The 22,457-nt window shown below is 48.3% G+C and overlaps 1 protein-coding gene across 1 annotated transcript in view; it reads left to right on the plus strand.

Moving 5' to 3' along the window:
* TG (thyroglobulin) overlaps window positions 1-22,457 on the plus strand; it is a 247,711-nt gene that overhangs the window by 39,875 nt on the left and 185,379 nt on the right. Inside the window, exons 19-24 of the mRNA XM_055313866.1 lie at window positions 1,123-1,279; window positions 2,759-2,983; window positions 10,279-10,428; window positions 15,000-15,170; window positions 20,027-20,143; window positions 20,782-20,897. Of these exons, the coding sequence (XP_055169841.1) occupies window positions 1,123-1,279; window positions 2,759-2,983; window positions 10,279-10,428; window positions 15,000-15,170; window positions 20,027-20,143; window positions 20,782-20,897 (936 nt within the window). The remainder of the gene's footprint in view (window positions 1-1,122; window positions 1,280-2,758; window positions 2,984-10,278; window positions 10,429-14,999; window positions 15,171-20,026; window positions 20,144-20,781; window positions 20,898-22,457) is intronic.

The raw sequence follows: 22,457 nt of genomic DNA on the forward strand, positions 1-22,457 counted from the left end.
CATCAGGCTCTGCGCTCAGCAAAGAGTCTACTTGAGATTCTCTCTCTCTCTCTCCCTCTCCCTCTGCCCCTCCCCTGCTCATGTGCTACCTCTCTCTCTCTTTCAAATAAACATATCTTAACCCCCCCCAAAAAAAATAGCCACTCAATTTAACAAATTCTTGTTCTGCCTCAAACTTGTCATCTCAAAGAGCGGCCCAGTTTTAGCACCTTATGCTAAGAATTTTGGAGAACATACTTTTTCACAAAACCAAATGCACAGAGTTGTGATTCTAAGACAAATAGAAACATAGATTGCCCCCTTTTATCCAAAGAAATGTACTTGGCAACAATAGCAGTAATATGTATTAATTACTGAGCCCAGGCTGAGTTCCTGGTGCGTGCTAGAAGCTCTGTATTCCTTCTCTCTCATTATCACAGCACCCTACTCAGTGAGCATCAGTAGCTCTTGGTTTATAAGTGTGTGAACTAAAGTCCAGTGAGGCCCAGTAAGTTGCCCAAGATTTCACAGAGCTAAGTCCAGATCTAGATTTGGACTCTAATTACACCAAATTTGCTTGTTTGTTCCTTTATTCTCCCATTTAACAAACATTTGGGTGCCTATCACAGGCTAGGCATGGTTGCAGGCACTGAGCACTGTCAGTGATAAAGTCAGACCATAAGGTGGTCAGGACAGGTTGTAATCATATACTAACGCAATAGGGAAAAGGAGTCCAGCCTGGACTGGACTCAACTTTGATTTGTGCCCAGGTGACTGGCCCCCTTGTGTTCCTCTGAGGGGTAAGGAGAGTTAGTAGAGCCTTGGCCCCTGGGGTGGGATTGGAGGGAGGGTTGGGGGGAGTAACATAAGGCACGGGCGAGTTCTGGAACCTGGTGTGGGCTCAGCTAAGCTGTCTTCCAACTCTGTTCTTTTTTTATTGTTTGTTTGTATGTTTGAGAGAGAGCAGGGAGGGGCAGAGGAAGGGGAGAATCTTGAGCAGGCTCTGCGCCCAAGTTGGGGCTCAGTCTCATGACCCTGAGATCAAAGCCTGAGCCAAAATAGAGTCAGACACATAATCATCTGAGCACCCCCGAGCCCCAGCCACTCTGTGTTCTTGAGCTGAAGGCACCTGTCTCCATGTAGGCAAAGACTTTGGGGACCCCCGTTTCCATTCCTGTCTGCGACAGCTCCACGGTGCAGGTGGAGTGTGTGACCGGAGAGCGTTTAGGAGTGAATGTCACGTGGAAGTTGAACCTGGAGGATGTCCCACCGGCCTCTCTTCCTGATTTGCATGACATCGGTACGTTGTGCAGCTTCTCTGAGGCTCTGTTTCTCCATCTGTCAGGGGGAGCCAGTGATGCCTTGTGAGGATCTAGCGAATTCCATCCCTGGCCATCAGAGGAGCCAATGGTTAAAAACGTATATAAAAATCAATAGTGTCCTGCTAGTAGCTTACGAGAGTTAAGCAATAGCACCCGATTGCTTTTCTGTGGATAATTTCTAATTCTTCTCTGGATTTCCCAGGCACAGAGGAGGAGACAGATGTGAAGAAGGGGAGGGTGGGGGAGAGTGGCAGATCCGAATTGGTTTATAATATATGCTCTGCACCCTTGCAATTATAAAATGTCTCAGACCACTTAAGCTATTTAAACCCCATTATTACACCGTGTAAAGTGGGGCAGGTGTGTGGATGAATTGAGAGAGTAGAAGGATGCAAGATGGAGGAGCAGTGTGGATGTTGTGGCTGTGCCATGAGCCAGTGTAGACATAACCCCAATTGCTGACCAGGGGGTAGGGAGGCCCCTTTGCTCTTCTACAATCCAGCAGCTAAACACCCAGGGTCAGCGCTGGCTGCAGCTGGGCCTCTGTTCTACGAGGGGGAGCATCTGGAAGATGCTGCCAGAGTGTGACCCTGAAGGGGGCCGACTGAATCTCTGTCATTCTGCAGTCCTCGTGGCAATAGTATCCCCCAAACAGCATTAGGAATCAGGCGTCCTTTTCTTCCTCCTCTGGAAAGAGCCTGGAAGATTCAGGCTCTAGATTTGCAAAATTTTTGATTTGCAAACAAATCTGTGATTCTGCAAAAGGAGGAGATGTTTGATCTGCAAAAGGAGGAGATGTTTATTCCTGGCGTCCATGCTAATGACCATGGTTTCAGGCCTCAGGCTGGCTCTACGATGGCCTGCCGTAGCATGAAAGTTCACTGTGTACGGGAATCCGTCCCAGCTCCAGATGTGACACCCCTCTGGTTTCTTCCTAGGAAATATGGGACCACAGCTGGAGGCCTCTTCAGCGTTTAGCCAACCACTGACGTGGAAGGCTGTGTTGCCTCCTGGAGGCTAGGCCTTCTCTTTGAGTGGTCCCGTCACCCATATTTGCTCTTATAATCCTCACTCACTGCAAGAGAGGCATTGCCAGCCCCATTTTGCAGGTGGGGAGATGGAGGTGCAGAGATGGTAGCTTGCCAAATGTTGGGATAGTTGTGTATCTACACAGAGCACCTTCCAATAGTGGGTGAAGACATGATATCTTGGACCAGTGGGGTTCATGATGATGCCACAGAAACGACAGGATCCAGGGACCTGGGTTAAAGTCCTAGTGGTGCTTCTGACTCCTGTATAGGATTGGGCCAATCTGTCCTCTTCTATGGGCCTCAGTTTCTCCCTCTGTAAAACGAGAAACCAGGTAATGCTTATATCTTTCCTCCGTGTAGACATTCTAGGTGGTTCTGGCCTTTGCAGAGAATAGTGCTGACACTCCTGCCTCCTGTGTCTTACAGAGGAGGCCTTAGTTGGCAAGGATCTCATTGGACGCTTCACGGATCTGATCCAGAGTGGAGGGTTCCAGCTTCACCTGGATTCCAAGACTTTCCCAGCAGACACCTCCATCTACTTCCTTCAGGGGGACCGCTTCGGCACCTCTCCCAGGACATGGTTTGGGTGCTTGGAAGGATTCCGTCAAGTCTTGGCTCCCAGCAATGCCCCTCAGGACCCACGGGGGTGTGGTAGGTCCTTCCCCTCCCCTGAGACTGAGGCTGTGGAAAAGGCTCCAAGAGCACTGGAGGCAGGTCACTCCACACATACAGAGTAGGGAATCATTCATTTCGCTGTTCTGCCAGAGTCGTTCAGTGATCCACTGTGCAGGGACACATGGTCCTCACCCCCTCTGGTAGCAGCTGAAAGCAGAGGCACAGGTGACACGATACAGCGATCCTTCTCACTTCTGGGGTCTGGGCTGTACTGTCTTTGTAGAGAAGGCTGATGTGCATCTTGCATGTTCACTGACATTTCTTAGTCTGGTTATGGCAATGTGTTAGCTCCACGTCCAAATGGCCATCGATGAGCCCAGGGCATGACCGCTTCGGGGAAGGGATTCCTGGCAAAGGTTTACTGGGGCTGTCCTTCCTTGACCTTACCCTCTGTGGCTTTGGAAGTGGTTTTTTCAAGAATGCACCTGCAAATTTCTAGAATGGAAGCAGCGTGAATTCCCTGTGGCCACCATCACCAGTCACCCCAGACTCCATGCCCTAACACAACATTTATCATCCTCCAGCTCTGTAGGTTTGACTTCTTAATCCGGTCTCACTGGGCTAAAACCGAGGTGTCAGCAGGGCTGCATTCCCACTAGAGAGAATCTGTTTCCTTGAATTTTCCAGTGTCTAGATGTTGCCCACCTGTCTTGGCTTGTGGCCTCCTTCCTTCAGCCTTGAAGCAGTGGTGCTGTAGCTCTTTGGACACCCTTCTACAGTCACAGCTCCCTTGGACTCTGTCTTTCTCTTCTAGGGACCTTTGTGCTCACACACAGCTGGGAAATCCAGAACACTCTCCCTATCTTTGGGTTAGCTGCCTAACAACCTGAGTTCCATCTGTAGACTCAGTTTCCCTTTGCCATATAACCTATTGTGTGTGTGGCTCCTATGGGTCAGGATGTGGCTATCTTTGCTGCCTCCTACTTCCAAGGCCTCACGACGAGAAGGCTTCCTCCCCTGAGGCATGAGACAGAGGAGCATTGTTGCTGAGCTGCAGGAAGGGAAGATGTTTCTGGGTTATTTATTTTTCCATTATTTGTGTTGGTTGCCACACAAGAACTACATGGCCTTTCCTTTCGTGAGATCCAGGCCAAGTTCTAAACAACACGTTGGATTTAAGATGTAGCTAAATCTTAACACAGAGACCCAGAAACACACCCACTGCACACACCATCCACTAATATTTACTGATTTTGTGGTTTGCAATGTACTTTCATGAATATTTACCCCTCATGTTGGCCCATGGTGATCCATTGTTCCACCATTTGACAGATGATCAGGTTGAGGCTCCAGATGAAATGAAATAATGCGTCTATAATGTCTAGAGCCAGGGTGACTCAAAGGAGGGACTCGGGTTCACAAAACCACTCATCTGGGGTGTGTAACCTGAGGTCTTCTGGGACCAGAGCTCATGCTCTTTCTACCTCACAGAGCTGCCCCAATTAAAAGGATAAGAAGTAGGAGCAGGAGTGGAAGGTATCTCCTGCCAGGGTAGGTGAAACAGGGTCACAGTGATGGAGGTGTTCAGAACACCCACCATTGTGTTCTTAGACTTACCATGAAGTGCCCTAGGCTCTAGGCTGTATTCCCTTGTGTGTGTGTGTGTGTGTGTGTGTGTGTCGGGGGGGGGTGGTATGTTGGGAGGCTGTATTTGCAAGAGCAGGGGCAAGAATCTGCTTTTATGGTCACCCCAGGGAATCCTGGGAAGGGGGTCTGGGAACCCTACTTGGGTGCCCCCCCTGGAGTGTGGAGCCCAGAGAGGGAGGGGCAGGAGCTGGAGACACGTGCTAGTCAGGGGCCAAGGTCAGAAACCCTATACTGGCTCTGTTTTTACATTTCCTCCCATGGCCCATCTCCTTCATATAAAATAGAGCGCTGGTCCTTCGAGGGAACTCTATTGATTATCAGGGTATTATTTCATGTCTAACCAGATGAGTAGCCCAGCTCCACTGGGAAGCTAAGCCAGGGGCACAACAGTCTCATCTGAAGGATGTTAAGTGGTGGGGGCTCTGGGTGTCAGAACCCAGGATGGCAGGGCTTCAGAGAGAGTGGGGACCACAGGGTGGCCTGGAAATGGGATGGAGTAAAAGGCTTTGTCTGGGCTATGCTGGCTACAGGACAGGAGTTGGTGACCTTGTTCCATCAAGGGCCAGAAATGCAAGTATTTTAGGCTTTGTAGACCATACGGTTTTTGACCCATGACTTAGCTCATCCACTGTAGGGAGAAAAGTATGGGTGTGTTCTAATAAAGATTTATTTGCCAAGCAGAAGGTGAGTTGCGTTTGGGTCATGCACCAAAATCGGCCAATCCTAGCTCTAGATAAAGCTTCATTCTGTTTTGCAGCTGCTGTGGCTTTTGATTGACTCAAAAGAATCATTGATCGTGCCATTCAGCCCCACCTCCTTACTCCAGATAGTTAGAAAGGTCTGAAATGGAATTCACAAAGGCAGCACCAATTTTTTATTTTCTCCAGAATCAATGATAATTTCTGTTTGCTATTTTCTATTTTTTAAAGATTTTATTTATTAATGAGAGACAGAGTGAGGCAGAGACATAGGCAGAGGAAGAAGCAGGCTCCCTTGGGGAGCCCGATATGGGACTCAATCCCAGGACTCTGAGATCTCGCCCTGAGCCAAAGGCAGATGCTCAACCATGAGCCACCCAGGGTCCCTGTTATTGTTGCAAATATGGGCCTTCCTAGCATTTCTCTGGTGCAGTGGGTCAGATATTATTAATCCTGTAGTGTGGGTGAGGTAGCCAGGGATATGCAGCTTAAGAATAGTAGGAAACTGCTCTTTGAAGCCAGGTGGGTTCAAGTCCTAGCTCCAATACCTTCTTGATGTGGGTCCTTCAGGCATTGCTTATCCTTACTAGGCATCAGGATGATAATACCTATTCCGTGGGGGTTGTGTTTTGCATAGCGTCATATAATCAATACAAGTATATTCCTTCACACATGGTGAACTCTAAACAAACGGCCGTGTTAATTGGCCGTACTGGGATCCAAACTCAGCTCTCCCGATTCCAGATTCCTTGTCTGTCCTCTGCATCACACACCTCTCCTCTCAGCAAGGGGGTTCCTCGTGAAATCATGCCCTTGGATGCTTGTATCTATTCTTATCGGCTCTTTTTCCTTCTGAGGCACATCTGGAATGCAGCTGTGAGGCTACAAGCAGAGCATTGTCCTGTGGAGCTGAAGCAGGGTTTCTGGTGTCATGTCAGGGGGGCCAATCTCTACGATCCCCCTGGAGGGCAGTGACTCAGGGGGTGAGGGGGACTTTCCACCTCCCGTGACTCATGCAGGCCTGGTAGCTTTTATCCAGGGAACAGATGCTGCAGGGAGGTAGGGGCTCTGCTGGCAGCTTTGTTGAGGTCAAAAAGGATTATTTCAGGATTACCTGCTGGCAGCGTTCATACCAGTTTGGTCCATTAAAGAAAATCTCAGAGAAATTGTCTGGATTTTCCATTTTCTGTTCCAGACAGCATTTACTTTCACTCATTCACTCCGACTTCTTATAATTGAGCTAGTTCTCCATGTTTTTCCCCCCCAAAGTAATATGTTAGGTCTCGTTTCCTCCCCCATCCCTTCCTTCCTTCTCCCCATCTATGCGTGTGTCTATCCATCCAAGCTTTCAAAGCATAATTATGTGTTAAACACCAGGTGACATACTCAGGGAAACAAAGGTTGTAGGCCTGCTTTCAAAGAACTCCCAGTCTGGTTGGGGAGAGGTAAGCGAAAAGCCAGCTAAGTCTCAGGGAGAAAGCCTTTTCCTTCACAGTCAGGGTGGTCAGGGGAAGCTTGCTGGGGCGGCAGGGGCAGCACGAAGTCTTAAAAGGAGAACTGGAATTGCTGCTCAGGTTAGAGCAGACAAGTAGTGGGGTGTGCGTGCATGTGTGTGTGTGTGTGTGTGCACGCGTGCACCTGTGCTGGTTGCTGCAATGTGCTGGGTGCTGCAAGGCTGGAGGGCATTCCGGAGATGGAGATTCGTGCAGGGGTTTATATGGCTGGAGAGTGGGGTGTGTGGGGATATGGCAGGAGGTGTGCCCAGAGAGATAGGCAGGAGCTGGGGTGGGAGAAGCCTGGGGCTAGCCAAGGGAGGGCCCTGCTGGGGGTCCCCAGGGGAGGATTTCAGGGTGGAGGGTGACAGGGCCAGGCATGAGGTTGAGCAAAGCAGGCCAAGGACACTGGTTATACTTGCTCACAGATGTTTTCCATCAGCCGAGACTGTCATTGTTAGGGGCCGGTGGGGACGGGTTGGTAGGAAGGGGGTAGCATGATCCGGAGGCTTTGGGAGGCTCTTGAACCCAAATCGACCAAATTGTCTCATTTTATGAAGGAAGGACCTGAGACCAAAGGGGCTTCTGACAATTTCGTGGAGGGAGTTAATTGAAGGATAAGTGCCAACCTGGGGCTGTGGACAGAAGGGTTTTGGAAAGCCCACAGGGTAGGGGTGCGGAGGGAGAGCCCACACCTGCCAGGGGAGGGGTGAGGACAGGGAGAGTCCACACCTGCCAGGGGAGGGGTGAGGACAGGGAGAGTCCACACCTGCCAGAGGAGGGGTGAGGACAGGGAGAGTCTACACCTGCCGGGGGAGGGGTGAGGACAGGGAGAGTCCACACCTGCCAGGGGAGGGGTGAGGATTGGAGCCTCGGCCTCATTCTGGCTACACAGCTTCCTGCAGGTGGAAAGGCTTTGAAGCAGGACACAGGTTCCTTGCGCAGAATCATGAGGCCTAGGAGTTCTGTGCTCACAACAAAGTTAGTCCCTGCTCGCTTGTCGGGTTGTCGGGTTTGGAGGCAGGACCCCTCGAGCTGTCAGAGAAGGCTTTGTTTTCCTTCAGCAATGAATTTGGAGACTGCTCGAAACTACAGTCACCGTCCTGGCATTGAAATACTTGAGATGACCGACGAGCTGACTCATAGGAGTAATGAAACCCCACTCTTGGCGGGGTGGGGGGTGGGGTATCGGTCGCTCAGAGCAGGCCGGAAAACACATCATTCAGTTTCCAAGACGTGTCTTGAGTTTCTGATTTACTCACAAGTGCCAAGTACGTGTACGTACCGGAGGCAGCGGTGGTGAAGTCAACCCTGGTCCACGTCCCACATGCCCGTGCTTGCTTCTTGGTCGAGGGAAGCTGGTGGGACTGGTGGATGGAGGGAAGGCTTTGGTTTGCAGAGAACCGGGCTCAATCCCACCTCTTTGACTTTACCACATGGTCCACCTTGACCTCGAGCTTCAGTAATCTCCAGTCTAGAAAGAAGATGGTGCCTTTCTCATAGGACCTGGAGATAACACATCGGAACAGTCTGGCACCACGCTTGGCATAGCCTCTGATTTTACTTCCCCACTGCCCTGTGCAGAAAAGCCTACGAGGGAGTCACGCACAAGTGTCCCAAGGCTCAGCTTCCTCATCTGCAAAGTGAGGATTAAATACCAACTTCCGGAAATGTCCATGAAGCACCCAGCAGAGTGCCAGGCACAGAGAAAGTATCCTGAGGGTGGCCAAGCTTTCAGCTCCCAGCTTCACTGGCCAGCAGGTCACTTCTGGAAGTCATTTGGCAATCTCGTGGGAATATAGCCCAGAACTACCCTTTCCCCACCCCTTGCTCTGAGCTATTAGAATCAATGTGGCCAAGTTCACATACTTATTTTTTTTTAGATTTTATTTATTTATTCACAAAAGACAGACAGACAGACAGACAGAGACATAGGCAGAGGGAGGAGCCCGATATGGGACTCGATCCCAGGATCCCAGGATCACGACCTGAGCCAAAGGCAGACTCACTGAGCCACCCAGGAGTCCCTAAGTTCATGTACTAATCTCAGAGCAGAACTCCTGGGCTCTAACTTCGAACTCTTGTGAGATAGGTATGTCTCCAGTTGGAGTTTCTGGTTTCTCAGCCCAGGTCATATTAGAGGAAGCAAGTTAGGAAAGACTGCGAGTAAAAGGAACAGAGAGCTGTGAGGATCTGCAGGTTAACAGGGGAGTGTAAGGAGGCAAGGGATGAGGCCAATGAGGCATCTTGGGGGCAAGATGCATGGAGGCTTCTCTCTCAGGGTCACACTTGGCATTTCTGAATAAATCAGAGGCCCAATAACCCAACAGTGAGGGCCTCCATAAATCCCACATGCTGGGTGTCCCACCTCACTGTGGTCCCGGATCTGAGCAACACAGGGGGAGGCTACCTGAGACAAATGTGATGGTGCTGAATTGCTGAAATTGCCCCGTTCGGACAGAATGGGTATGGAGGCTGGCTCCAAGGAAGGACCCCCTCAAGTATAAAAATAATGTTGGGTGGGAGGATGGGTTCAATAGGTGATGAGGATTACAGAGTGCATGTGTCCTCGTGAGCCCAGGGAGTGGGGGTGGAGGGATGCATGGATTTGCCCAGTCATGATACCATTCACCTGAAACTAATATAACACCAGATATTGACCAACTGGAATTAAAACCAAAACTTGAAAAAATAGCGACCATTTGTTGAGCATGTGTAAGAGTCTGGCATTACGACTTGTACCGTCTGTACATCATCAGCGCATTCCAATGGGATAGTTTATTCTTACCTTTCATGGAGGAGAAAATGGAGCCTCCAAGAAGTCCAAAGTCCTGTGGGTAGGCCGGGAAGAGGGACTTGAGCCAATCTGTCTGACCCCAAAGTTTGCCTGCCCAGCTGTGCTTCGCCATGCCTTCACTAACGGCAGCGTTCCCATGGTAATCGAGCCATAGACCCTCATCTTTCGAGTTGTCCTCCAACCTCATCTCATGTCATTCTTCCCTTTGTCTGCTAAGCTTTGTCTGGCTTTGTAGCTGGCTTTGTCTGGCTTTCCATTCCTCGAATGATGATTCCTTGTATAATCCAAACTCATTCCTACCTCAAGACCTTTGTCCTCACTCTTCCCTCTGCTTGGAATTCTCGCCTACCTCTTGCCTGGGGTGTTCCCCATCATTTGATGTCAAGCATCACCTTTCAGAGGGCTTCCTCACTCCATGTATTCCTCTCCTGCCTCACATACCTGAGGTTATCATCCGACACCCTCTCATCCTACTCACCTGTCACCTCCTGGGGAGCAGGAACCTTGCCTGCCATTCTCACAGCTTGGCCTCAATTGTTGGAGCCTGACACGTAGTAGCAGATTCTCCATGGGCATCGTTTACATGAATGAGCCCTTGTTCTCTGTTGGGGTTTCGCATACCCTGTGTGTTCTGAGGCTACAACTACAAAGCAAGAGGCTTCCCTTTAACATCATTTCTGTGTTTCTCTCTTCTAGTTAAGTGTCCCGAAGGAAGCTATTTTCAGAAGGAGATTTGTATTCCCTGTCCTGTTGGATTCTACCAAGAACGGGCAGGGAGCATGGACTGTGTCCCATGTCCCGTGGGCAGAACGACCATTTCCCCTGGAGCTTTCAGCCACACGCACTGTAAGTTCTGCAGGGTCCTGGTGTGAGAAACCCTACAATGCAATGAGGACATAGCAGAGTGGCTCAACCTTGCCACTATTGAAGCTTGGGGACAGAGCATTCATCTTGGGGACTGCCTCATGCATGGCAGGATGTTTATTTAGCGACATCACTGACCCTTACCTATTAGAGGCCAGGAGCACACCCTCCCCGCAACTTGTCACAATCAAACATGTCTCCAGACATTGCTGGGTGTCTCTTGAATGGGACACACAATTGCCTACCGTGGAGAACCATTGGGTACAGAGCGTCATAGTCAAAGGGTCACCGCCTCTCAATGCCTATACTCGGCCAGCATCTCGGCAAGATGTTTTATCTGTCTGACCCCAGACAGATAAATGTTAATGCATTAAATTCTATCAAATTCCCTTCTGGGTAAATATTATTAGCCACATGTTTACAGATTAGAAGGGCTATGGCTCAGAGAAGTCATTTAACCAGTCACTTAACTAGGAGGTGACGTCACTGGCCTTTGTTTGATCTTGGCATTGTCTGATTCTGAAACTCCTGATTTTTGTAAGTCAACCTTATCAGATTGAGAAATGGAAGATATTTTCCACCCACAGTCATTGCAAGTATGTAGCTCATATTCCCTTTTAGGCCCTGTAAATTTGTCAGGACCGTGTGTATGTGTGGCTTTCCCATATGTCATGTGATTTCACTAGGCCTACTTACCTAATAGTCACCTGGGTATTGTTGGGTTTTTCCTAGTTAGGACCCACAGCGTGCCTTATTGTGTGCATATTTCTTTCTTTCTTTCTTTCTTTCTTTCTTTCTTTCTTTCTTTCTTTCTTTCTTTCTTTTTTTTTTTAAAGATTTTATCTTTTTATTCATGAGAGACACACACAGAGAGGCAGAGACACAGACAGAAGGAGAAGCAGGCTACCTGCGGGGGAGCCCGATGTGGGACTTGGTCTCAGGACCCTGAGATTATGACCTGAGCTGAAGGCAGATGCTCAACCATTGAGCCCCCAGGTGCCCCTGTGTGCACCTTTCCATGTTAGTTTTAAGTTGTGTTAACGTGAAGCAAGCCATTAATGCTTCAAATCTGAATAGATTTTAGAATGTTGAAATAATCAAAAGAGATTAAGCCACCTTCCCTGGTAAGTTTCCTTAGAAGAGCAGTGGGACTTCTAAGAAAACCAAAGGGATTTTTATAGGCCACGAGTCTGATATTCCTCTTGGAGATTACACTCTTCTCCAGGAAGGTTGAGTGTCCCTGACATCTGGACATCACCCTCAGCTTGCACACATTGATTTAGTCACACGTATGAGATGACTCGAAGTATTATCACATTGCTGGAGGAATGCTTTTTTGTTAAGGTTTTATTTATTGATTTGAGAGAGATAGAGAACATGAGCAGGGGAGAAGCAGAGGGAGAGGGAGAAACAGACTTCCCAAGGAGCAGGGAGCCCGACTTGGAGCTCAACTTCAGGACTCTGAGATCATGACCTGTGCCAAAGGCAGACACTCAACTGACTGAGCCACCCAAAGCCACCCAGAGGAAAGCTTTCTTGAAAAGTGAGCAGTGCACTGTGCTGGTCCATGTTTATGGGGTGGCAGTGGGGTTGCTACAGAAATAACAAGGGCCAGAGGAGAAGCCTGAGGCTTGGCCCCAGTCATACCCAGGTTGTTCCTCAGTCATTCCCATTGGCACTGTGAGGCCGTACCTCGTGTCTTCTCTGAATGTCAGCTTCCTTATCTATTAGATGGAGCCATGATACCTCGCTCAGAGGATGGTTATGAAGCATGTCTTAATCACTTCGGGATGCTCCATACAAATGACCCTAGACTGGGTGGCTTCAGCAACAGATGTTTATTTCTCATGGTTCTAGAGGCAGGAAGTCCACCATCAGGGCACGGGTCTGGTCAGATGCTTACTGAGGGTACTCTTCCTGGCTGTGTCCTCATGCATCCTTTCCTTGGTGCGTGCGTACAGAGTGGGGGATCTCCAGAGTCTTCCTCCTTTCATAAGGGCACTGATACCATCATGGGGACCCTACTCTTATGACCTCTTCTAGACCTAATCACCAAGGTCCTTCTTCCAAATACCACCACAGGGAAGGTTAAAGCTTCAACATAGGAATTTGAGGGAATGCAAACATTTGGTCCACAACTAAGTGGAATCCATTAAGATATTTTAAGATGAGCCACAAGTATCATGCCCATCCCACCTGGAGGGTGAGCTTTGATTGCCTCTCTGTGCAGAAGTGGAGGGCTGTCATAGCCTTACCACTCTCCCGGGTATCTTCCTGGAGTCACAGAATAGATTCCAGTGGATAAGTCTCCAGGGTCAGGGGTACAGTTTATGCTCTGAGTATATGTTTGTATCTAAGAATATCTCCATGACTCATTAGCATCACCATTCAGCCTGTCATCTTGCCTGATTTACGTTCTTAGATGGAATCGTATGGAAGAGAAGACCCCTCCCGCCTTCTGCCAAGGAAGGTCTGCCAAGTTTTAAGTGATGTCAAGTGATTACAAGATTTTCTTTTTGTTGCTAGGCTAGCTTCTAGAATCTCAGTTCCTCTGCGTAGCTGACATCCGTATTACTGTTCTCACCCACAAATACTTTCCTCCTCTTGCAAGTCTACTGGATGATTTTGGAGCTTCTGTTGATAACCGAGTAGCTATTTATTTGTTGACTTGTTTGTTTCTTGATGCTTTAATTCATACATAGCATGTGTGGCATGCGGAATGTTCCATTTAAAAAGAAGCCTTTGTAATCTCTCCACCAAAAAGTTGTGATTAATCCACGGTTAGTTATCTAATAGTCTTAAAACATAGAAAACTAGGTCTTCTCAAGGTTTGGGCTGCCTTGAAAGAACATTTTTTCACCTACTTCCAGGGCCTAGAGAACCAGGCCCAGGTATTCTCTTTTAAGATCATTCACCAAAAATGTATTAACCACTTTTTTTTTAATGCTAAGTTTTTATTGGTTGTATGAAACAAGTAGAGATACGTTCCCTGTCCTCAGAGAGTGTAGAGTCTGATAGGAAAAGAAGCGTGTAAGTATACAGATAGGATGTGTGTAATTACTAATACAATGGAGGTGATTGTTATATGCTGTTGTAGCAGCCAGCACCAGGTCTTGGGAGACATGTGGGGACTAACCGTGGGGCAGGTGGAGGTGAGACTTCTGGGCAGAAGAAATAATTTAAGCCCCCAAATAGAGGAATTTATCCATGGATTCAGCTAGTATTTATTGAGTATTTTTTTGTGTCTGGGGGGGGTTGTTTCTGGATCCAATTCCAGTGTGTGTGTGTATAGGAGGGGTCTCCCCACACCAACCACAAGCAGTTTAGACACTATCCTCTCAGAGACAGTACCAGATCCCACAGGTTGAGGCCTCAGCCCTATAAGACTGATCTCACCACCCCCATTCTGTCCCCATTTGAAAGCCCAGGCTACTACTCCTGCTTCTCGTGGACAAGCTATGTGCTGGAAGCTCCACCAGACCCCTTCAGCTCAGGCGCCGACCCTAAGTCTGCATCGTTATGTGTACTTCCCACCAACTGGGTATAGATCAGAGGCTCCCACTACCTCCTCCTCAGGTGTGATTAATTTGCTAGAGCGGCTCACAGCAACTCACAGAATGTCTTACTCCTAGATTGTAGTTTATTCTACAGGATATAACTCAGGAACAGACAGGTAAGGGAGGCATAGGGTGTTGTACAGGGAAAGGCATGGAACTTCCATGCCTCTCGAGGGGCTCTGCTCTCCCCACATCTCCACGTGTTCACTGACCTGAAAGCTCTCAGAACCCCAGCCTTTTGGGGTTTTATGGGCGTTTCATTACATAGGCAAGCCTGACCAAATCACTGGCCACTGAGAGTTTCAGGACTCTGATCAGATGGTTGGTTGTCCTGGCAACCAGCCTGCATCCTTAAGAGCAGTCCAAAACTGACCTCTGGAACATGACAAAAGACACCTTTATGGCTTTTGCCACTTAGGAAATGCCAGGCGTGCTAAGGGCCTGGGTGCCGGAAAGGAAAGGAAGCCCAGATATACGTTTCTTATTATAAATCACAGCATCTCATGGGGTGGGGGGTGGCCTATACTATGTGTCAGACACTGAGCAAGACACTGAGATCCAGGAGGGAGCAAAACCAGATCGGGTCCCTGCCGGTTCGGAGCTTCTAGGGAGGGGGAGGCGGGCAGTTGTCAACCTTTCACTCACACAGACAAATGGAAATAAAAACCACCGTGCTCCGGCAACGAGGAGAGAGGTGTGGATGGAGGGAGGGGGTGGCAGTCGGATGTCAGGGGCTCGGGGCCTCCCTGAGGATGTGATGATTGAGCTGAGGGCTGATGGGCGGTGAAGGGTTAACTCATTGAAGATAGAGCAGAAGGAGGACCTGACGGTGGAACCACGTGAGCAGAGCCTGTGATTGAGACCGGGTGTCCCATCCGAGAAGGAGCCCCCCGGGCCCTGCATGCTGTGTGGAGCGTGGGAACACGGTGTGCGCGTGGAGTTAGCCAGGCAGAGCCAGGTCCCGTCGGTGATGCCCCATCTGCATCTCGGTTCCAGGTGTCACCGACTGTCAGAGGAGTGAGGCAGGCCTGCAGTGTGACCAGGACGGCCAGTACCGAGCCAGCCAGAGGGACGGGGCCGGCGGGAAGGCCTTCTGCATGGACGGCGAGGGGCGGCGGCTGCCCTGGTCGGAAACAGAGGCTCCACTCACCGACTCCCAGTGTCAGAGTACGTGCTGGGGGTGCAATCAGCCACGGCCCTGGGGAGAGGGCACGTGCTCTCCAGGGCTCCCTGGAAAGGGCAGAGACGTGTGGGCTGCGTTCGTCCCCGGCTTTTTATTTTGGCAATTTTTAATCTACATAGGACTCGAAAGAATAGTGGGAGGGACAAGTCACCTGCCACCTAGATTCAAAAATTGTTAGCATTTTCCTCTCTCTCATTCTTTGGCTCTTTTATTTTTGATCGTCGGAAAGTAAATTTCCAGACATCACGAAACTTCAGCCCCAGATACTTCGGTGTGTAAGAGATGGGAGTTTAAAAATAATTAACGAGCCGAGTTTCCCTTTCTTGTGGGCTGTGTGCCCTGAAGAGCTGGTCAGCTTTTCTCTCTCGCCTGGATGTTGTGGGAAGACTTGAGAGCCGGTCCTGGTTTCATAGCTTACTTGCTGGGCGACCCAGAGCAAATCGCTTAACTTCTCCGATCCTCCATCACCCCAGCAGCCTCCTGACCCTGTAAGGGCTAATAGGATCCCATGAGGATGGTAAGCAATCATTGAGCACCACTGTGCGCCAGGCACAGCTCTTCAACGACATGATGGGACAGTCCACTTGTCCTACGTTTCTAGGACAATCCTGCCTCCTCTGTTTAATCCAGAAGCAGGCAGGGGCAATCTGTAAGTGCCTATAATTTTGCTCTCTGCAAGTCTCCAGGACGTTGCCCCCCCCCCCCCATTCCACAGAGTCACCTTCCTGGCTGAGGTCTGGCTGACCTTCGTGCACCTGGCCAGCCAGGGCCAGCGCTGGCTGCCCGTCTCTCAGATTTCTGTGTAAGACAAGGGCCTGATGTTCGCGGGCTTACTATGTGCCAGGGCCCATGCCAGGCAGTCATGGGTGATCCTTCCAGTGCTTCTGAGGGGTAGATATTATTATCCCCGAGAACTTAGCTGAAGAAACTGAGGCAGAGAACATCTAGGTGACTTACCTTCGTCACTAGTCAAGACATATATCTCAAATTTGAACCAAGGTGTGTCCCACCCCCAAACCCATTCTTTCCATGACACCAATCTGCTTCTGCTTAGATCTATCTGCTTCCTTGGGAAGCACACACCTGCACATGTACACATGCACCTGTACACACATACTTGCACACACAGCCTACCTACTTTCTGGAAGTGGGGACAGCTGATCATATAGGACACCTGAGAAAATCCAGTTGAGACGTTTTCATTTTGTAATGCTCAGAATAATCATTCCCTCCTCCAGAGAAGTGTTAGTGAATCTCAAAGATGTGTGTGTGTGTGTGTGTGTGTGTCCCCATGGATAAACTGAAAATCCAAGGAAAGTGTAATTCTTTGTTCCCGTATTCCTCTTCTTGGGCAGAAACAGCACTCAGGGGAGTTAACGCCTGAAGGTACAGTAGGACATCAGGCAGGCTGATCTCAGCTGCCCTCCATGAGTGAGGGAGAGGCCTTCCTCAGCGGGAGCAGTTTGCTTGGCCCCTGGCAACTCCTGGCCATTCTGGGATCATCACCTAAACACTTACCTTTTAACTGCACTCCGCTCTGCTTCCCTGTCAATGCATCATTGGCCAGGATTGCAATCTGCACTTGGCGAAGCATTTCAGGCTTTGTTCAGCTTTGGGTTTATCCAGAGCAAAAAGGACAGCTTCATCCCTGGTCCCAGAAGCCTTTATGAGGAGCAGTTCAGCCTTGTCAACTCTGATGATGCCTCTGGGAGGCTCTGGCTTCTTATGCAAAGCTCAGGAATTTATGGTTTCCCTCTCTGAATATTCAGGAGGATTTCCATGTTAAGAAGCTGAGTTCCTACCAGGATATCAATAGCCTTTTCTTGGAATCCAATAGAGCTTCATCCTCTTTGGGAGTAGGATTACAGTCCTATTTGTGAGGCTTTTGTCCCGCAGAAAAACCCAGGCTGTAGAGGTCAACTGGATCATGGGGGGAGATCTGTCCCCTTCCCACCTGCTGTGTCCAGGCCTGGGTTTTCACCCCCGGGATTGTCCTCCTGCTCCTGTGTGGCCCTCCTCAACAATTTTTCTACAATGCTTCAGTACAGTTATTCTACAAGGCAGATCTGCTTATGCAACGCCCTTTACTACTATTCAGTAGCTCCGCACTGTTCTTGGGATAAAGTAAAATTGCATACCTCACCCTCCTCTCTGGGTTCTAGCCTCTTTAGATAATATCACCCTTTGTGGCTAGGACTGCATCTTACCTTTTATTCTATTCCACAGTCCTTGGTGGTTGTCCTCAGAATGAATGAAATGCTGTAGTTATCTGGGCCTCTTCCGAATGATTTCCTAAAAGCCATCAGGGAAGGAGAGGCTCTCACCACCCCAATTCCCACAGCCAGTTTGGGGGCCCTGACAGCTAGGCAGGTGTCCTCACAGGGGGCAGAGGGACTCTGCACTTACTGAATTGCTATTACGTACCAGCTTTTCCACGCTCTTCTGTTTAATCCTCACAATCACAACACCGGGGCTCTTGGAGATTGAAATGTGTGCCAGGTTGCAGAGCTGGTGAGCTGGTGGCGGCGACAGGGCTTGCACGGGGGCCGACTCTGGAGCTGGGCTCTTCCCCCACTGCCTGCTGTGTCCCCCTCATGGCAGTCCCGCCACATCTTCTCTGTAGCGCCTATGGCAAACCCTTAGGTTACCCAAGAGTGAGTTGCTTACTCAGCAACCCTGGCCACTGTATATATTGAGCTCAAAATCCTTTAATTCTACATCTGGTTCTCTAATTCTGCTCTTTGCCAACCCAGGCCCAAGACTTCATACAGCACATCAGGTGCCCAGAGGTATAGGCCTGCTGCTGAGATCACCCCGTCTTGCAAATGTTCTCTCCAAGCTTCTTGGTGCTGTGATGATCTTGGCAGTCTCTCATCCTTCAATGCATCCATCTAATACACAGGAAATAGTGTCTGTCACTGTGCTAGCTAGCGGCTGTTCAAATATTCTTGGAACATTGTCCTTGCCATGGAAAGAGACAGGTGGGCAGGCCCGGTGCCCCAGTGGTTTAGCACCGCCTTCAGCCTCGGGTGTGATCCTGGAGACCCGGGACTGAGTCCCACGTTGAGCTCCCTGCATGGAGCCTGCTTCTCCCTCTGCCTGTGTCTCTGCCTCTCTCTCTCTCTCTCTCATGAATAAATAAGTAAAATCTTTAAAAAAAATAAAAAATTAAAAAAAGAGAGACAGGCACATACATGGCCATGGTCAAATATGATGATGTGCGCTCATGTTGACCCTCTATGCTTTCCCAAGACATTTATATATATCTGCTAAGTAAAAATTTAGCATGTAGGAAATTATGCCAATAGGCTACAAATCTGCCAGCTAACTCCACATTCTATGAAATTATCAGCAATTTAGTGCATGGTTTGTTTCCGTTCTGTTTGGCAATGAGCTTCCTTCACAGAATGCTATAAAATGAAGATCTTCATTATCAAGGTGTCCCTTTTGCAAAAACCAGCAGATTGTCTAACTGAAGTGCTAAATTGACTGCATTTTCAGCCTCTGGGAAGGCTTCAGTTGGAAACTGAAAGACCAGTCAAATTTTGTTTAGTCTACTACAGTGTCAGGAGCATCTGTTTATACCAATTAAACTTCAGGGACAAAGGGTTGAATATAACTTGGTGTTTGCTGGACTGGAGCCTGCAGTCTTTACAAGCAAGATAGCAAGGGGTGTAAAATTTTTTTAAACAGAGAGATAAAGAGATTGGAGCACAAGAGTTGAGTGTGGGCTAAGCACATTATCTTGGCGACTTCAGTGATCAACATGGAAGGAATCCCTTGTAAAATTAGAATATTTTCTATATAAGAATTTGTGAACATTTCACACATGCTATTTCTCTCTTATTAACACCCTCTCTCCCAATTTTATCCCAAAAGGAATAAACTTTTTTTTCCTGAGCTTATTGTGAAAATGGAGAAGAGGTTGCTCTGGGTGGTCTTGGATTCATTGACATGATAAAAAACAATCTAGACACAAGTCTGTTTTATAAAGCAAGAGATGTGTATGAGAACGGGTGCTTAGGTGCATGCTTCTAATTCTGTCTGCAAAAAACTAATCCTAGTGTACTTTGGGGCGTGCTTTTTGATAGTTATTTGCAAAACATTGACACCTCTGGGCACCTTTGGTTTCAGAAATGAGTCTCATTCCTTGAGAGTTACCTGCAGTTCTTTTCACTTGGTGAAGAATGAGTTTCAAGTCCCAGCACCTTGAGATCTTATATTTATTTCTTCTCCCCTGGTTGGCTCCCCGAGCATGGGACTCTCATTCCTACCAGAGAATAACTCAGGCATGTCAATAGTAGCTAAAGAAACAGATGCTGATCTATCACTTAAACAAATACTATCATGAACATGCCTGAGCCACATGACACATCTTTAGATTTACATGACCCCACATGCACCTGTTTTATTTGTCTTTTAAAGGATAACTTCCCTCTTTCCAGAAGGAAGTAAAGATTGCTTCATGGAAAGAAAATTTTCAACAAAATAATCACAAGATAATTAGCACTCAAAGATCAGGACAAGAAAATATAAATTTAGGTAGAAAATCAGTATCAATGAGAAAAGATGAGTTGTAGGGAAGAATGTAAATGTTAAACTTTCTCCTTACCTCCTGACGATGAGGGAGCACAAGGAGACACGATACCACATAGCTCTCTGAATCAGATATAAGGCAGCGTGCTGGAACGGTTTTAAAAGGGAATTCCTCTCCTGGGGACATTTGTGTGATCAAGGGCTGTGAACGGGAAGTGATTTCTTGACCTGACTCTCTCTTGGCTTCTCCGTAGAGATCCTCTCCCCTTTAGAATCAGATTTGATCAATCTGCTTTCCTTTCAGTGATGCAGAAATTTGAGAAGGCTCCAGACTCTAAGGTGGTCTTCAGTGCCAATGTCACTGCGGTGGGCAGGTCCAAAGTTTCTGGCTCTGGGTCCCCCCTGCTGCAGTGCTTGACAGGTAAGGGGTGGTGAGGAGGTGGGCACATGTAGAAATAGGCTCTGCTGACCTGGGCAAGAGAAATCGAGCAAAACCATTGAAACCATAATGAAACATCACACTGTATCAAAACACTTCGTAAATCAATTGATTCCCCAAATGTGCATCCAACTCTTAGCTTCACTTCAGAGTTGGTAATGCATCCGCCATGTACCAAGAACAATGCAGCACCCAATGTAAGGGCGCAGAAATGAAGGCCGTCGGTTCCTTGTAGACTTACTTGTCCAGGTTGGGAGAGCATGTCTGTGAACATTTTTTTTTAAACTAAATTGATTATTTTATTAAAGTGACATCTATAGAAGCAAAATATCTAATATTTTAATGTATGTTCCACCTACCACGTAAATGACTCTAAGTATCACAAGTATAAGCCACTTAGCCAGCCAGGCTAGAGACAGGTCATAGCAACCACTGTTTATTGAGTGTGTATGTTTACAAGGATTATCTTATAACCCTACAGTCGAGGAAGATTACCGTTGTCCATGTTAGGGATGAGTGTGTGCTTGGGTGTGTTGGGGGCAGGAGGTGGGGGTGTGTGTCCATCTGTCCTCAGAATCACCTGAGAGAGACAGGTGCTGACTGGCCCATGGTGCTCGCAGACTGTGCTTTGGATGAGACCTGCAGCTTCCTCGCAGTGTCCACGGCAGGATCCGAGGTCTCCTGTGATTTCTATGGCTGGACAAGTGACAGCATCACTTGCACGACTTCTGCGCAGGTGAGTCCTGGCAGCTGTGTAGGGTTTCTGCATCTCATCCCTTCTGTCTCAGATATGCTCTGGCTGGATGGATGTCAGGCTTTGGGAAATGGGGACCACAGTGGCCCAGGTATAGCTCAGGACACAGCTGTCCGCAGGAGCGTCCATCTGAGAAGGATCGTTTCCTGACACATGAGTCAGAGGGAATGTCAATGAGGAGCACTCCTGTCTGGCACCCACCAGCTTATCTCGCCAGGAAGCGTGGGCACTGGGCATGATGGGACATTGTCCAGAGCCCTAAATACCATCTGTCTTTCTGAGTCCCAGACCCCAGCATTCCTTTCCAAGGTAGAAGTAAAATATGATTATAGCTTGAAAAGAAAAGTTAAATATTAGTTTGAACCACACGAATAGCTGGGTCTGGAGGTCAAAGCTGGCAATTTTCACTGTTACCATGAATTAGGACAGAAGAATATGCAGAGGAAAGCAGTTGTCCCAACTTCCCAGCTCCTAACCACATGAAAATCTTCATTTTTACTCTTCCAGTTTCTCAGGGAAACTTCTGGAAAACTTCTAAGTGTTTATAAGCATCTTTTTTTGTTTGTTTGAGACATAGGCAGAGGGAGAAGCAGAGGGAGGAAGCTTTAAATTTTAAACTTGCAGAGCTAACATTGCCTTGACTACTGTGTGTCTTCTGTTAGCTTCTCGAACCCTCACCAGAAGCCTGTGAAATCAAGCCTTGATGTTACAGATGAGGAGTCTGAGGTCAGGAAGGTGCACGTGGTTGGGATTCAGTCCAAGACACACCCCCATCCCACCTCTTGTCTAGCTCCTGCAGACCCTAGCTCAGGTCCTAAAATTCAGAGGTCCACCTTCCATGCCCTTTCTGGTATGTCGCCAGTGAACACACAGTCACACCTCTGCACAGGTGCAAGTGCAATGGGTATGCAATCCACCGGTATTGGTGATATTGCAAAACACAGCTAACACAGCTACATGTCCTTTAAAAATGTGAAATAAAGGGGAGCCTGGGTGGCTCAGTTAGTTGAGCATCTGACTCTTGATTTCAGCTAAGGTCATGACCTCAGGGTCATGAGTTCGAGCCCCATGTTGGGCCCTGTGCCCAGCAAATCTCAAGTTTGCTTGAGATTCTCTCTCTCTCTCTCTCTCTCTCTCTCTCTCTCTCTCTCTCTCTCTCCCTCTGCCCCTCCTCTCTCTCATGCTCTCTCTCTCTTTCTCTAAACAGATAAAATCTTTTAAGAAAATGTGAAATAAACTATGTACATCCATACAATGGATTGGTATGCTGCTGTTAAAAAGAACAAGGTTCATTTTAAAGATGTAGAAAGTTAAACATTGGGATACCTGGGTGGCTTAGAGGTTGAGTGTCTGCCTTCAGCTCAGCTCATGATCCCGGGGTCCTGGGATCGAGTCCCGCATCAGGTTCCCCACAGGGAGCCTGCTTCCCCCTCGGCCTGTGTCTCTGCCTGTGTCTGTCTGTGTGAATACATAAAAATAAAATATTTAAAATCAAAAAAGATTCTCTTTCCCTCTGCCACCACTCTCCCAACCTCACATGTT

Source organism: Nyctereutes procyonoides, unplaced genomic scaffold, assembly GCF_905146905.1.
Source record: "Nyctereutes procyonoides isolate TBG_1078 unplaced genomic scaffold, NYPRO_anot_genome, whole genome shotgun sequence".
NCBI classification, from domain to species: domain Eukaryota; kingdom Metazoa; phylum Chordata; class Mammalia; order Carnivora; family Canidae; genus Nyctereutes; species Nyctereutes procyonoides.